Genomic DNA, 15,978 nt, shown 5'->3' on the forward strand with positions numbered 1-15,978 from the left:
GTGTATGTCAAGTGAACATCAAATGTTCTATCTATAGAGATGTCTTTTGGAACCACCTGCAATGGGGTACCTTGAAGAACAGGAGCCTGAAAATATGAAACACATAGAAGTAAAAAAAAATTTATAAATATGAAAAATATTTATAATATTTTTATAAGAAGAAGCACTTTCAATCAATTATTCTGCTTATCATGTGTGTACGTGCATGCAGAATGGAACTCCATAAACATCTAAAACTGAAACCTCTAATTCTATTATTATTATGCATCACAGAGAATATAGCAATATGGTGCTGCAAACCAAAGCTATCAGTGGTGATTACATTTAATAATATCTTCCACAACTGATAATAATAGATATCTGACTGTATCATATTAACTGTAGTAATTCTTGCTGGAATTTCACAGGTGGTGTGGAGCTGCACAGTTTTCCTGAAAGTTTTCTTGGTGTTTTTTGGAAACTAGAACATGAATTTTTATTCAAATCAAGCAATATAATGTAATTATATTCCAGTATAAAAATCACGTTTTATATTTTTACGGAAAATAAAAGGAAATACAAAAAAGAAGGAAAGTGTGGATATTTATCCGTGTTTGAACATATGGAGTCTTCAAATATTTTAATCACATTATAGTACTCATATAATGGATGTACAAAATAGCTTGTCCAGATAGATAACTTTCCACTTCCCTTTACGTGATATTTCCGAACAAATCCTACTGTTTTCGTTTGAACAGAGGATAATGGGAAGAGTGTATTTTTTACATGCTACATAACTTGCAGACATGCCTAAGATTAAGTACTGTCCTGCAAGATGTAGTCTTTGCTGAACAAGGACTTAGGTGGGAAGTCTTGGCACTACTGAAAGATCTGCTGGAGTCCCAAGGGATTTTGCAAGCCACATACATGCTTTCTTCTCACAGGGATCTCTCAGTGCCTGAGGAAACTGCAAGACCAGCACTCAGAACTGCCAATAGCAGTTGTGGAATGCGTATATAAGAAAAGACTGATATGAAAATATTCCCCTTTGATTTTTCCAGGCAGATGAATTGTATAGTAGGAGAAAAGGGTATGGCTGTTTCCTGAGGGCACGCTGTCGATATGCTTTGATAGGCAACAACCAAGTAAAATTGGAATGGCAGCAGATACAGACTACACAAAAATATCTAGAGAAAAGCTTAGCACCAGCTTACCTGTGGTTAAATTTGTGACCAAAGGAAACCCAGTCCTTTTCAATTAACACCTAAAATGAGAATATTGCATTCAGTGTTGTAGAGCAGAGCTAATGTGTTAAGCAGGCAGAAGAGTGGTGTAAACAAGCAGTATTGGAATCCCAGATAATTCTTAGAATAAGCAGAGAAGTTAAAAGTGAGAATGATGTAAGAAAGCAGTATTGGAATCCCAGATAATTTTTAGAATAAGCAGAAAAAAAAGGAGTGATGAGCACTGCTGCCAGTTCAAGGGAAAGTAGCACTCTTCATGGTTGCAGATAGGATGCCAGTATTTCCACACAACTTGAGTTAGCTTGATACATCATTTTCTAAAACAGAACCTAAAAATGTCTGTGGCAGGATGCAAACCCTCCTCTCTCTCTCTCTGCTGCTTGAGGCTAACAGCTTCTTTTGTTTGGCCCCAGAGCACCCTGGCCAGGGCCATTAGGAGAAGGGAGTGCCGAGGCTTCAGGGGCACCCCACAGCCGGTGTGGGGGTGCAGAGAAGCTTCTGGAATGCCTACAGTCAGATCTGATCAGCCTATAAAAACGGGACTCTCGTCGAGACTCCGCCCATTGTCGCGGGTCTCTCAGAGCACGAGCGAGATGCTGCCGCTGAGAGCCCCCTGCGCAGGATGGAGACTCCGCTTGCCTTGCCACCACGGGTGTGAGTAAAACTTCTCCTCGCAGGACTGCGAGTGTATTTATACTTCCTGTGCACATATGCACATGTAACTTTCCGTGCTCAATATGAGCACGTGTAAAATTAATCCTCGCATAATCACGGGTGTATTTTCCTTCCGTGTTTAATACAAGCATGTGTAACTTTCCGTGCACATTTGCACGCATACTTTCCGTGCTTAATACAAGCATGTGTACTTTCCGTACACATTTGCACATGTAACTTTCTGTGCTCAATACGAGCACATGTATAAATGATTTCCTCGCACAATCGCGAGTGTATTTTCCTCCCGTGCTTCCACATAAGCATGTGTAATATTCTGTGCACATTTGCACGTGTAAGTAAATTAACCCTCGCAGGATTGTGAGTGTATTCTAGATTTACCCTCGCAGAATCACGAGTGTACTAGCTCTCCGTACTCACTACGAGTACGTGTATCTCTTCAAGAATAATCCCGCACTGTGTTCAGGCAACTGTGTACTCCTCTGGAACTCAGGGATGGCTCCGGCATTGTTTTGGGTGAAGCCACATGCATGCGCTCTGTGGACCTCCTGTTGTATTAGTTGCTGCCTCTTAATAATTTTCCTCAACTGATATCCGAACCTGTATTTAAGTCACTTTTGGAGTGCTAAAACCCTGTTTCTCACCAGTATAATAAAAGTTGTTTTGGACCCTGTTGTCCCTTAAACTAATCTTGGGGTGCCTCCATGACAATGTCTCTAACGTCTTTTTAACATGTGACCAGTAACTTGATAAGCAGCATTCCTAGCTTCTTTACCAATACTGATTTGCTTGAGAAAGGAACAGATTTTCCAACACAGCTGTTCATTGCAGTCTAATGTCTAAGGAGCACACACTTCTGACACTCAAAATTTGACTGATCCTTGAAAATTAATACAAATTATTGCTTGCATGAAAGCTCCTTGGGATATGAGAAAGCTCCTTGGTCAAGGTTAGGGAAAACATAGTGGGTGCCCAACTGATTCCCACCTCTGATGACATTTCATACAGAAACTGGAAGACTGTAATTTGGACACATAAAAACTCTCCTTTCTAAATAAAATTTTTTAAAAAAGTATATTTAAGAAAAGTTTATTTCCCATTAAAAATAAAGACATATATCTTTAATGATGCATAATACTTCATTTACTCTGTGAAAGAGAACCTGCTTACCATGAATCCCTTCATAGTTCTGTAATATGGATCCAAGAGAAGGCTTGCTACAGAGCAAACCTGGGCTGTCCTATCCCAGCCATCAGAGCAGTGAACAAGCACACTCACACCTTCCTCAGCCACAGCCTAAAGAGACAGGAAAAAGTCAGAAATTTCACAAGCAGAGAGAAAGGCAATGGTAGGTAAGAGATAGCACAATATAGAGAGTATCAGTGTGGGAACTGGGAAACCTTGTTAATTTCTTTATTCTGCCACAGAGTTCTCAAATTACATTGAGTGTTATTCCTCTCATTTGAAAAGTCTTAATCTTTTCGCATCCCATGCAATATGGTGGCTGCAGCATCACCTGTTTATGCTCCACTACAGGAGGATGTGGGATCTGTTTCAACAAAAATACATCAGTTTGCCAGAGCGGACAGCTGCTTAGAGCAGATTCAGATGCTGCTAATGCTCAAATTAATAAACCAGCAACAGAACAGCCATATTTGCAATATGGCTCTTTATTTCCCTTCTTGATGCTAATATCGATAAAGGCAATGTCTGTTTCCGATGCCAGTGCTAGCACAGATGTTATTACAGCACACTGCATTGCACACTGATGAAGGTTTGTGTGGTGATACTGGTAAACTTCCACATCTAATAAGCAAGATTATATTAGCGTCTTTAATGTAAACAGCTAGGGAGACACTAAGTTCTCCGAAGTCTGCTGTTGCATTATTTTTAAAACTTGAGATTTTTTTTTTTTTTTTTTTTTTTTTTTTTTTTTTAATTCTGAGGGGTTTGGCCTTCGTAATTTCTAAAGAAAACTAAATTTAGAATGTAGGGAAATAAAATAGGTTAGGAAAGATACTGCTTAGAAAAATAAACATTTAACTTCAGCTTGGGCTTAATAGGGAATGAAGAATAATAATAAAGTATCTATGTTTATCTCAAGAGACAAGTAAATTCTGCCAAAATAGAACCCTGTGGGCAGGAGACCAATAACTGAGAACAAATAAAAACAAGTCAAAGTGCATGTCTGAGGAGGCACGAGGCTAGAAAGCATATGGATAAAATATATTTTTTCTGGATGGTATTTTAAGACTAGCCACTGGGGAAAAGTTGGCAAGAGCTAATGTAAATGACCTGATTTCTATTAGCTAATGAAAGCTAGTAGGGCTGGGAGAAATAATAATGTGTCCATTTGTCCTGCAACTGCTGTTCAGGTAAGGAACTACAGTTGCCTGTTGAGCAGGAAGGAGCAAAGTAAGAGAAATGCAGTTACTCAGGACGGAAACCCATGAAGTTTTATCCATATGTAGCAGATCATGTGAATAAGAAGGCTTTAAAAAATTGTCATCGTAATCTTAAAAATAAGATCTGAAACAGTAAAAGGCAGAGCACAAGGAAGGGGTAATAGAATTAAAACTACTGATGATAGATGACAAATATCTACATTACTTTGGATGGGATTAGGAAAAGATATTTTTTTATCAAAACCAATAATTGTTGTCTGAAACGGTTCTCAATAAAGTAAGTGTAGAAGATGCTAGAGAATTTGGTCATGGCGACACACAGGAGTTGGTTAAGGGGGTGAATTTAGCTGGTTGCTAAATAACTCAGAGGGGATAATGCAGTAGATAATATTCCTATATCACAGCTACCATGCAAAAAAGTAGTCCTTGAACAGAAACATTCAACAAAGAAAATGTCCAGAAACCAGTGGAGGAGGCAGAGGAAACGGAAAGAAACGGTGACAATCTCTGCTGGGGAGTACAGTAAGAACATTCAGGTGTTACCTGGTGTAACAAGATACAGGGCAGAAGAGGCTTTCGTACATTTGAAGTCTTCAGTGCAGAAGATCACATTTTTTTAAAACTATATTAGCAGAAATCCACGTGACAGCACCTAAGAATTATTGTCATATTTGAAGCATTGCAACATGGGGTTTTTTTTCAGTTACAACATCACTGAAGATAACGCAAGTTACCCATGTGCAGAGAATTTTGTCCTCACTTCCTGTACCTGGTTAGTCCAAGTTTTGTTCTTATTTTATACACTTTACCTTTGCAATAAAAATGCCAGCATCCATAATGGCTTTGATATGCTTCAGCCAGCCAGAATTTTCTAGGCCCCACAGAAAATCACTCATTGAAGGCGATTTCAGCTCACAAACTGCAAAATAAACTACATCTTAAATGCAGAGTAATTATAGTCCCCTAAATTTTCACTGACTGTTCAACCTAAGAGTTATCTCTTCAAATATCCACCATTTAAAACATCCATCTTTTAAAAAGAATGGCTACTTCACAGCCAAACTTTACCGTTGAAAAAAAGGTTATATCTAAGAAACAGGGCTAGGTCAAATTTCACCCAATATGTTGATTTCGGTTAAAAAGAGAAGCTGTCACAAAGCCTGTTGCAAACAGTTTACCAACTACATCCTTGTCTGCAGCACAGATTTTCCAAAATTGTGTTGGGAGCAAAGTTTTCAAACCCCTGAGAGGGGATTTTCTCAATAATGAGGGCTTGGAAGCAGAAAGCATACAATTTCTGCTATGGGACAGACAGGCAGCAACCCAAATTGGGCCACAGCCTCCTGTTCCCAGCCACGGCTGGTGATGAAGCTCCGTTAGAAGAGGCCCACCCAAACCAGCCTTCAAAATCACCACAGGTGGTGGTGTTGGAGTTAAAGTGATTCACTCAACAGTTCTTCATCCCTGAATGAAACCTTATTATAACTTCATTTGTAGCCAGAAAGTATTCTGATGGTGAGCAAAAGCTATAATTCATCAAGGAAAATATTTTCCTGAAAGCTTTCCAAGCTCTATACCATGTTCAAAGAAAAACAACAATCAAACAAAACAAAAAAACTCCCAGTAAGTGTCTATCCTGGTGTATCCAAGTGTTTATTTTTTAATATTGTAAAATTTGTAGCATCAGAAGAAAAAAAAAAAAGGCCATCAGAACCTAATTCAGATGCCTCTATCCAGCAGCAAACAAATACTCAACAATATTTGGTTAAATCTATTTTCAACAGTGAGATACTAAATTCACCCAATAAATAGACCACACATTTATTTTGATCCATGTAGAATTATACTGTCTTTTAAGGAAAAATATATTAACCAGTGAAATTCATTTAAGAAATACAGTTAAAAATGTCATGGGTTTTATGGAGTTAATGTATGATCTGTGAATGAATAATGTCTTAGCAGATCTCTTGTCCTCTGGAAATCTTTTAAAAGACTCGGGTAATTATGGCCATTATGACCAGTGGCAAAACTTTAGTTTCCTTCAGTGTAACTGGAATTTAATTTTATGAATTTATACCATATCTGAATGTATCCAACTGTCTTAATTCCATTTAATTCAGAGGCAAAATAGCCTAATGTGTTCATACAAAGTCTTGCTATCTTTGTATGTAGGGCCTCTTTGAGGTGTTTTTTTTTTAAAGTCATTTTTGAAGGATATTTATAAAAATGCATGGATAGCAGCACTGAAAGCAAACAGCTTTTCACATGATTAATGCTCCTGTGCAGATGGGAGCACAACTAATTAGTAGCTGAATTCTGGCTGAAGCTGCCATCTCTGTTTACAAAAGACCAAGGTAAGGCTGAAATAGTGCTTTGCTCATTCCCACTACCAAATTAGAGTCAATATTTACCGACCACTTCACTGAGCAAAGTTCAGACTGTCCTAAAGGCATATGCTGGATATTTCACATGATTTTGGCCACCAATCTGGACCTTAATACTGACTTCAACTACTAATTCAACTCTGAGGCTTAACCTAAGGGGGAAAGGTGTTTCCATCTCAGCAAAGGAGGTACCAAACTTTGGAGAAATAAGACCCACTCTACCTGCTCTCTGAGCACAGGAAAATCAAGAACCCCTGGGCAGAGCTCATAGCAACCCAGCGGTGCTCACTTCCCCAGGAGGGGAGGAAGAAACAGGGCACGTGGTGGAAACTGCCTCTTCCACCAGCAAAAGTGCCTGGGAGGGATGCTGAACCAGCTCCCCTATTTCTGGCAGCACAGTTGTAGGTAGAGGAAATGTAAATGGTGTGGGCCAGACCCTCAGGCTCTCTTTCTTGCTGATCTGCCGCTGAAGTCCAAGGATCAGGGCGCTGCTCTTACATCAACAACTACTCTTTCTGATATCAAGGGAGGAGAAGCTCACATTTGCTGTCTAAATACAGATGGGGAGCCTGTGGGGATCATCTTCTCAGTGCACAACAAACGGGTTAAGTCTTGTTTGGCCCCTGGATGTACAGCAAAACTCACTCCATCACAAATTCCAAACAGCAGCCTCAGTCAGCCCTTGAATCTTTACTGAGAAAAGTCTTTGTGCAGCATTTGCTTCTAATATTAAAAATTATTTCAAGGAGGTTCTGCATAGGACCAAAATTATCACAAGGATTTTCACATACACCTCTCTTTCAATGAAAAAAAAAATCAATACTATACTAAAGCAATATGAGGCAGAAGAAACAAAAGTAAAAATATTTGGTTTTTTTCTGGAAAGAAATTCCAGCGTATTGAAATGCATTTTACTTCCAGAGTACAGTCAAATCTCAACATTTTTTGCATATTCTGAAAATATTATCTTACAAATTTAATCATTTTATAATGCTGACACATTTAGCCAAAAATTAACATTATACAGGAATAAAAACATGTTAAATATAATTGATAGAATTAAAGTCAGTAGAATCACAAAGCTGAAATTTTTTTTTTTTACCTACTAAAAGAAATTTTTGATATAAGTTTAAATTAATTTCTTCAGCCTTTTCCTAAAGAAACATCATTGAAATTGACACACTCCTAATGTAAGTGCATTTTCTGATGGAAAACTGAATAATCAATTTTTGTTCAAATTTCCTAAGCATTAGAAATTATTTAAAATTATATATTGAAAATAACCTGCAGTCTCTCATGTGAAAAAGATCCTCCAACCTTAGTTTCTGCTTAATTCCAGTAAGCTGAATAAAATTGCCCTTGCACTCCTGCACCACGTCAGACCCATTATGTCTTGGTGTCCTCTTCCCCATGCTGTACACTTCCAAGCAACAATACAGCACATATTAAACTAAAATCAGTTATCATCAGCCTCATTCATATTTTCAAAGTTTTTTATGTACCTTATAACATCTCACAACAGAACACGAGCAGCAGACACGTTTTGTGATGTTTGTAGTGTAACATGATGTTTTACCTTAGAGAGTCACCTAGGTATGTTTAAGCACTTCTTGATAAAAATGTAAAGTCATATTAAATATGTGTTATCATCATCCTGGACAGCCTTTTCAGTTCTGGTTACCTTTGCATATGTAAGTCAGGTAATAAATACCCCTTTAATGGTCACCAGAGAAACAGATGAAGGGACACTGGTAAAAATGGAAAAAAACTACACAGTACTTTACATGAGAAAAGCCCTGCTCATACACTGAAACTCTTAAGATTAAAAAAAAAAAAAAAGTACTTGAGAGCCTCAAGTACCTGAAACTGGAAATTAGAGAAGTTAAATCTGCAATCTTATCAGCAAGGTCACTAAATATGAGATTTCAACATGGCAAATACAAAACCTATGATAAAAGCAGATGTTTTGAGCATATGGCTCATTTAAAAATAAATGCTAAGAAGTTATGTCCCCAAAGCACCTTAAAGTGTTAAATGCATTAGAAATTACCTTGTTACATGTCAGTTTGGGCCAAGAGTCTGTCTCATGAACTTTTGGCTCAAAAAGAATACATGGCACTGTCCCATGTAGCCAGGCTGGCTGTTTACTATTTTAACTTTGATGGTCTTAAGCTGAACAAATAAAGCAATAAGTTTATTCACCTGACCTCTCTCCTGGCCAAACAAGACTTTGCAATGAACTAAAAATCCTTCTCGTTTCCTTACTGAGACCTTTAGAACAAAGAATTAAATGAAAATAAGTCATGAAGAGAGCGACTGTTTCATCTGCATCACATTTTACTGCTGGTTTTCATAAACTGCTCTTCTTTGAAAACAGAGCACAGCTCTCCTGTCATGGAAAAGGTAAGCCCTTCTTGGATCTAAAATTCACATTTGCACACAGACCATGGGAAACAGTTGAAGAATAAAAGAGCATGGGCAGCACATCAAGTCAAGAACAGCTAGAGCAAGCTCATGCAGGAGGTGACAGAAAGTGTTGGTGATATACATGAAGTAAATTCTGAGATTCTGTGGAATGGAGTGAGCACTATTTAGTATTTGCTTGTTAAAAATAAACAAGCCCTTGAGGGTCAAGGATGGCTTATTTATTCTTACCCATTTCCCAGAAGGTCTCTAGAAAGTAATCTAATCCAAATATTAAATGGCAGTACAGATGTGGTCGTTTAGACACTGATAACTAGTTATAAAACAATTATTATTAATTTGCATGAGATTATGAAGGTTCTGAATGGTTATTCCCATTGACTGTGAGTTTCATAAATAAACCTGGTGTGACAGGGCGTAAGTTGCTATTAAAATTCAGAGTCTAAAATGACTAGCTTATTGACCACATATTAAAAAAAAACACCAAACCATAGGTATTCTGAGCTTTAAAAAATATATTTTTTTTTTTTCATTATACCATCAAAGTCTAAACTGCAAAAGGAGATGTAGCAGAAGTAAGGTGTATTGAAGTCAAATGAATTTTGTCATTAAAGTAAATGATGTCTGGCTTTCATCCATGAACCAAGATGTTTGTATGACCACGAAATCACCACTAGTTGGGATGACACTCCATTGCACAAGTCCCATTAGCCAGCAGGCAGCTACACACAGCTGCAACAGGCAGAGACCTCTTTTCATACCCATTTTCACTGCTGCTGCTTTCAGAGCAATTATCCTGATTTGTGTAACAGAGGATGAAATCTTTCCTTTAGTTTTCAAGAAAGAAACATATTACCTTCAAGCATTTTCTGCAGACTATTTCTCATGACATGGATGTTCTCAATGCCTATGAATTGGAACTTGATGTTGGAATAATTGTCTTCATTTTCATATCCCTTCCCTGCTGCTCTGTTTGCCATAGCATTGAGCTGAAAAATTAGGGAAAATTGGATTAAATTCAGTAGCAAACAGATTATTTTCAAAACAAAGCTCACAGTATCCTGCAGTAAATCAGAATTATTTGAGTCAGGGATAAATAGGAAGCATTGGGCACAGTGTCAACACAATGGATTAGGAATCGGGGATCTGTTTACAGCCTATTGCAGGGTGCTGGGCTGCTGAGACTGACCTCTATTTCACACACTTTGAGTGTTAACTTCATTAGTGTGGTTAGACACAAACAAACACAGCCTATGTAGGGTTTCTCTGCGAGAGGGTAAAGGTTTTAATTTGTTTTTAAAAGGTTATTCTGATTTTGGTTTGAGTCAGCATTATGTTTACTTGCAGAACACACCCAGGAGGTGGCAGTGTCATATCTGCCGTGCCACTGTTTCACAGCTTATGGACACTGTAATGTTGCCCAAATTACTGTGTTTTACTGCTCAAATCATCCAAAAATTTATACAGCTTACTTCTTTGAAGTTTGGAATAATGAAGAGGGAGTTGGAGTAGTTTTTCATAAGTTTATAGCATCTTGGCTCTAGTTGTGTGAGACCACAAAATATTTGAATTGACAAAATTACCACAAATATTTTCATCTGCAATGCAGCACTCTTAAACATTTCGCTGTGCTTCAGCAGAAAATACATTCAGCTGGAAACTGGAGTTTTGTCTTTGAATCTGTTACTTGCTTCCTGGCATGGGAAAAGTCACTAAATGTTTCTTTAGTTCAGTTTTCCCAAGCATAAAATCAAGGGTTTTTTTCAAATTTTCCCCCCTTTTGAGATTCTTGGGGGAAAAGAAAAATATCTTCCAAACCCCTTATGCCAAATGTTGATCTCTGAGCTGAAAACAAGAGCTGATGGAAATGAATTAAGTAGTTTTACTTTACTACCTTTTTTTTTTTTCCTTTTAAATTTCCTATAGCAAACTCTCACTGTCCAATAGACAGAATTGTCTTTTTGCATGAAGTCTCTGCTCTTCTATGAAATGGATGCTCTAAGGCTGGGGTGCCTTTGGACTTCCCAAGAAATATGAAGGCTCCAGGAGTAACGAAGCAGCCCACATAGCCGAACCTCCACACTTCCAAGCCCAACTAACAGCTTCTGCTCAGGAAAGATTCTAGAATTAAATAACTACGGGTATTGCACATCCAGATTGGAGGGCCCTAATAAAGCTTTTGGAGAGACCTTATGAGATAGCAGCTGGACAAAAAATTACTCCTCTCCATTGCAGTGAGAGCCAATGTTCACGAAAAATTAAAGTGTCTCTTAGGCATTGCCTAGGGGAAAAGAGGCTATGCAGATAACTCGGTTTCCAATTTATTTCCCAGTGTTGCAGGCAGTAATATTGATTTGCTGCTTCTGTGGTCACTTCTGAAACTCACAATAATACACTTCAGTGCTCAGCTAATGGTATCACAGGATATACACAATGTGTCCTCTCCCAATGTCTTCCACCCCAAACGCACATACTCCAAATATTCAATTTTAATTTGGAGCTGAGCGCATGCAATTGAGTAGGACCGATTGTCCGTTGCCAACTTGTCTTCAGCTAAGATGAACAAGTCTAGCTTTTTTATGTCATATGTCAAAATATGGACCAAATTTGACCTCTAAACTTTCAAAGGGAACAGCTAAAGACTACAAGCTCTTTATGCCATTATAATCTTATTTAGATACACAAGCAAACAGGCAGGTGAGACTGCTTTTCAACTATTTTATCCTGACCAATTTAATATGTGAAGATAGGGGATTTTTTCCCATCTTCACACTTTCTAGTACAGCCATTCCCATGAGAACCTGGCAATAGAAATACATAGTTAAATTCATGGAACACCATTAAGAACTGAAACATTGCATTAATTTCGTGATAAAACAGAAGGAACTATAGTCTAAGATAGGAACTGAAACAAAAAAAAACCCAGCATTTTTCATTTAAAGTCTTAAGTAAAACTTCTTTTAATTTGTAAAATGCAATTCAGGAAAGCAGAAAGAAAGTCTATCAACTAGCAGTCTGCTGGTATTTTGACTATCAATGAACAATAAAAAAAGATACAGCCTGTGAACAGCATGTCCTTTAAGGACAGAGTCCTCAGTGTGACTTGCTAGAAAGATATAAATTATCTGCTGAATCCTAATCTTTCTCTTTTGAAGTAGACATCAGTGTTCTGATACAAACAAAATGAAGCAGTCTCTCTCTGCAATAGCATAAAGGTTCAGGAAAAAAGATCTGTACACATGAGTCTAAGCCACCACAAACCCCCTGAAAACCTATATGAAAAACATCTAGCCCCTAAACGACCTAATCCTTAGTACAATAAATGCTATTAACTGCCTCTCCCACAGAGCAATTTTATCACAGAAATCCTTCATTAAGACAGTCTGAAAAAGCCCTCTTTAAAAGCAAATAAACATAAGGTTAAATTTGCAAGGCTTTCTGACACTCATTTATTTTAAATATTGTCAGTTGCCAAAATTTGCAGTGCCACAATATTTACTAACAAGTTTTCCACATCACCTACCAGAATTCCATCTGTTGCTCTTAAAGTAGTTGTTGCAAAGCTCTCTAAATTGTGCCTGTCCTTGCTTAATCTCAGCGAATGTGCAGAGACAATCTCTAAAGGGAACAGACCTCACTTGCCAGATTTGCTGGCATCTCCTTTAATGTGGAGAATAACCGGGTCCACTCCTGTTATTAAGAATTATAGAACTAATTTGTTTTACTTATAAGCAGTAAGTTTATATTAGCTTCTTCTGTAAACACATAGAAGGATGAGAAAATGAAGAAAGACAGTAACCTAAGTAAAGCTCTGCATACGGTCATCCTGGTATATTTAAATGAAATGGAAATAAAACTTTCTTCCACAGGCAAAGCTTTTGTTTTGAAGATTATCAAGCACAGTGAGGGACAGCATATGAAAAGCACTTGGGAATTCTGAATTGACTGGCCCACCAATATTCATCATCTTTGCAAGGAACCAGTTCTGGTGAGAAAAGAAACAGGTAGTTTTTTAGCTTCCTAGAGCAATGGGAAACCCTGCACCAGACTGGATAACTTACTTTGCATTTATTAAAGGTTTCCTGAGGAACGCCAGGAACAGCTTGGACTGATACCTGTCACTTCCTATGTATTCTAGACTTATACATGCCTTAGGAACTGCAAGATTAACTGTAACAGCTGTATTTGGCTGTATTTTGAACAGCTGTATTTTTATTAGCAGTAACAAGGCTGTATTTGGCACCTGAGATCACAGGAGGTTTCGGCAATCAGTCTGTTCTTACAGCACAGGTAGAGATAAGTAAGAATCTGTGCGTAAAAATTTCTTTACATCAAAACTCTTTTTTTTTTTTGGTTTCCAGAGCAGTTCAATGAAAACAAACAGTTTTCATCTGCTGACTGGCTCCTGAAGAAGCCAATGTTGCTGGAAATATGCCTTAATTCATGACTGAGAGAATCAATTTCACTTTCTCCATTTAAAGTACAGGGTTTTTTCACTGCACACAGGAGGTGTCTTGCCAAAGTAATTTACCAGAAAAGTTTACAGGGACCTTCCTGTTATTACCTTGCAAAACACCATTAACAGCCAAGTCAGTAAGTGTTTAGTAATATATCCCATCAATGAGCAGCCTCCTTATTTAGAGAAGAGTACCAATATCATCAGCCAGGAAATGCCAGGGTATAAATATTATCACATGCAGAAAGCTGTTAAACAAGCATTATTTGGGCAGCCAGATCTGCACTTCCTACCCAAAGCCCGCACTGAACACAGTTGTACAGATCCTTTCCTAGTGCTCATCACAATCCATTTTCTTCAGGACCACAAGTAAAGTGGGGCCATCTTTGTCTTCCCAATAAAAAGGAGGGAACTGAAGGTCAAAGTAGCCACCAAATTACAAAGTGCAATGGCACATCCCTAGGCCCTGATTTCCCGGCTACTGCCTCCCTTTAGAGCTCTGAGCTCTCAGCACTTTCCCACCAGCCCCCAGATCTTCAGTCAACCACCAAACAGTCAGGTTCCTCATTTCTGCTCCAGATATGCCAGGTTTGCCCTTCCTCTCTCCATTCCTCACATTTCTCAGCTTTAGCCACCTTGCCCTTGCAGGGTCTGTCTCCTGATCTCAGGATTCTGAAACAGCTTCCTTGTTCCTTTTCCGTAAGCCTTTGCTTTCATTTTTTCTTTTCTCCTGCTACAGGTCTGCTAGAGGTTTTGTGGAGATTTGCCCCTTTGGTTTCCTTTTCTTCAGATGCTTTGGTAACTTCAGCAGAGAAGCTACTGATAGTGTAAGAAAGAACATATCCCTGCTCCCACCTCCAGGCACTGAAGCCTGTCTGGTCCTCATCACCTTGAGCTGTTTGCTAGCATGCCACATTTGGACAGAATTTTTATTAGCTTTCATTCTCTTCTAGATCATTACTGAATTTCTGTGTTTCTGCACAGCGTAATTGTTCTTAAGGTTTTATCTTGGCCAGATTTTAGCCAATTATAGAGATATGGTGTCTGAGATCACCCTTTACCGCACTTCAGATTCTCTTTCAAACACGCAGAATTGCTGCAGATATTCAAAGCAGGTCTCCTCAATTCTTGTAACCTGAGTAAATGGTATTTCCTTAGCGTCATGCATAGGTTGTTGAAATTTTCCCACTTGCAAGAGAAATTTGCATGAAAAATTTTACTATAAGCTGGCAGAAGTTTGCAACATTACAAAAAACTGTAAATACAGTTTTATAATGGGAATTATTTTTCACTAGCCTCATCAGTAACATAGTTACTGATAGCTCCTCTTTGTATGGAAACAGTTACTATTCCAAGTTATTTATTTTTCTGCATCTTAACATTTTGTTAAGAACAAAAAAAAAAAGCAGTGTAAAAAAAAATGCTTAAGAGATAAAAATGTGGGCAAGGTTCCTAGTTAAGATTCCTCTGATAAATCCTGATTTACCTGTGGAGTTGCACAGGTGCAACTAATGTTGGAATTATAATCAGTCACTTGGGCCGTGCATCTTCTCTAATTTATTCAGCAGAGATTCAGTCTTGCTACATGCAAGAAATTTAATGTACTTACTTTGGGTCGAGTGTCAACAACGTATATGAAATCACTTCCTGGGTTTGCTTTTCTAATGGCCTGAAGCATCTGCTCATCCTCGAGGCATCGTGCACTAAAGCCAGATAAAGGCTGGCTGCTTCTACATATTGAGGCCTGCAGAAAAACAGACAAACAAAAAACCCAACATAGTCATTAAGCAGAATTATTTCACACCCATAAGCAGCTCATTAGATGTTTCCTCAGGTGTACAGTTACATGGGAAGGGCAGAATAGTAAAATGAATTACATACTAATAAACACAATATTTTTTAGATGTCAACGAAATATTAAAACAATACAACCCTATTGGCCAAAGTCTAGTCTTGAATCTAAGTTTTAAAGCTATTTTAAATATAATATTTCCCTAATGTGGAATAAATTCTCAAAGGTGGTCTATAGAGGATGTGACAGGTACAACATTACAATCACAACACTGACATAACATAAAAAATGGGCCATTTTGCACTGTCACTCGGGCTCACCAGCTATGATACTGATGACATCCAACTTGCACCAATACATGCTTTACTAAACAGCCTGAGGCACAATGAGTCCAGGAAACAAAAATGCACACCATGAAGCTAGATCACTGGTGGTGGTCTGTTTTTAGAGCTGCCTCTGGAGAAAGACCTTACTGCACGGGAAGTGGGTCAGGCAGCCTGACTCCTGGGTACAGTTATCAATCAGTGCTGTTGAAGAAGGCAAGAGAGTTTCTCCACAGACCCATCAGGATCAGACCTCCTGATGAAACTGGGAAAGAAGGAACAATGTGTGAAATAAGTGA

At 38.2% G+C, this 15,978-nt stretch overlaps 1 protein-coding gene across 4 annotated transcripts in view; it reads right to left on the minus strand.

Annotated features, from left to right (window-relative positions):
- Window positions 1-15,978, minus strand: part of MTMR7 (myotubularin related protein 7) — a 51,648-nt gene that overhangs the window by 7,037 nt on the left and 28,633 nt on the right. For 3 of the 4 annotated variants that reach the window (XM_065837762.2, XM_065837760.2, XM_071807544.1), the window contains 5 exons: window positions 15,174-15,308; window positions 9,965-10,097; window positions 5,110-5,219; window positions 3,066-3,191; window positions 1,194-1,243 (listed from right to left, as the gene is read on the minus strand). In XM_065837762.2, coding sequence (XP_065693834.2) covers window positions 1,194-1,243; window positions 3,066-3,191; window positions 5,110-5,219; window positions 9,965-10,097; window positions 15,174-15,308 — 554 coding nt within the window. The remainder of the gene's footprint in view (window positions 1-1,193; window positions 1,244-3,065; window positions 3,192-5,109; window positions 5,220-9,964; window positions 10,098-15,173; window positions 15,309-15,978) is intronic. The other variant, XM_071807543.1, reaches the window with a different exon arrangement.

Source organism: Patagioenas fasciata, chromosome 4, assembly GCF_037038585.1.
Source record: "Patagioenas fasciata isolate bPatFas1 chromosome 4, bPatFas1.hap1, whole genome shotgun sequence".
Classification (NCBI taxonomy): domain Eukaryota; kingdom Metazoa; phylum Chordata; class Aves; order Columbiformes; family Columbidae; genus Patagioenas; species Patagioenas fasciata.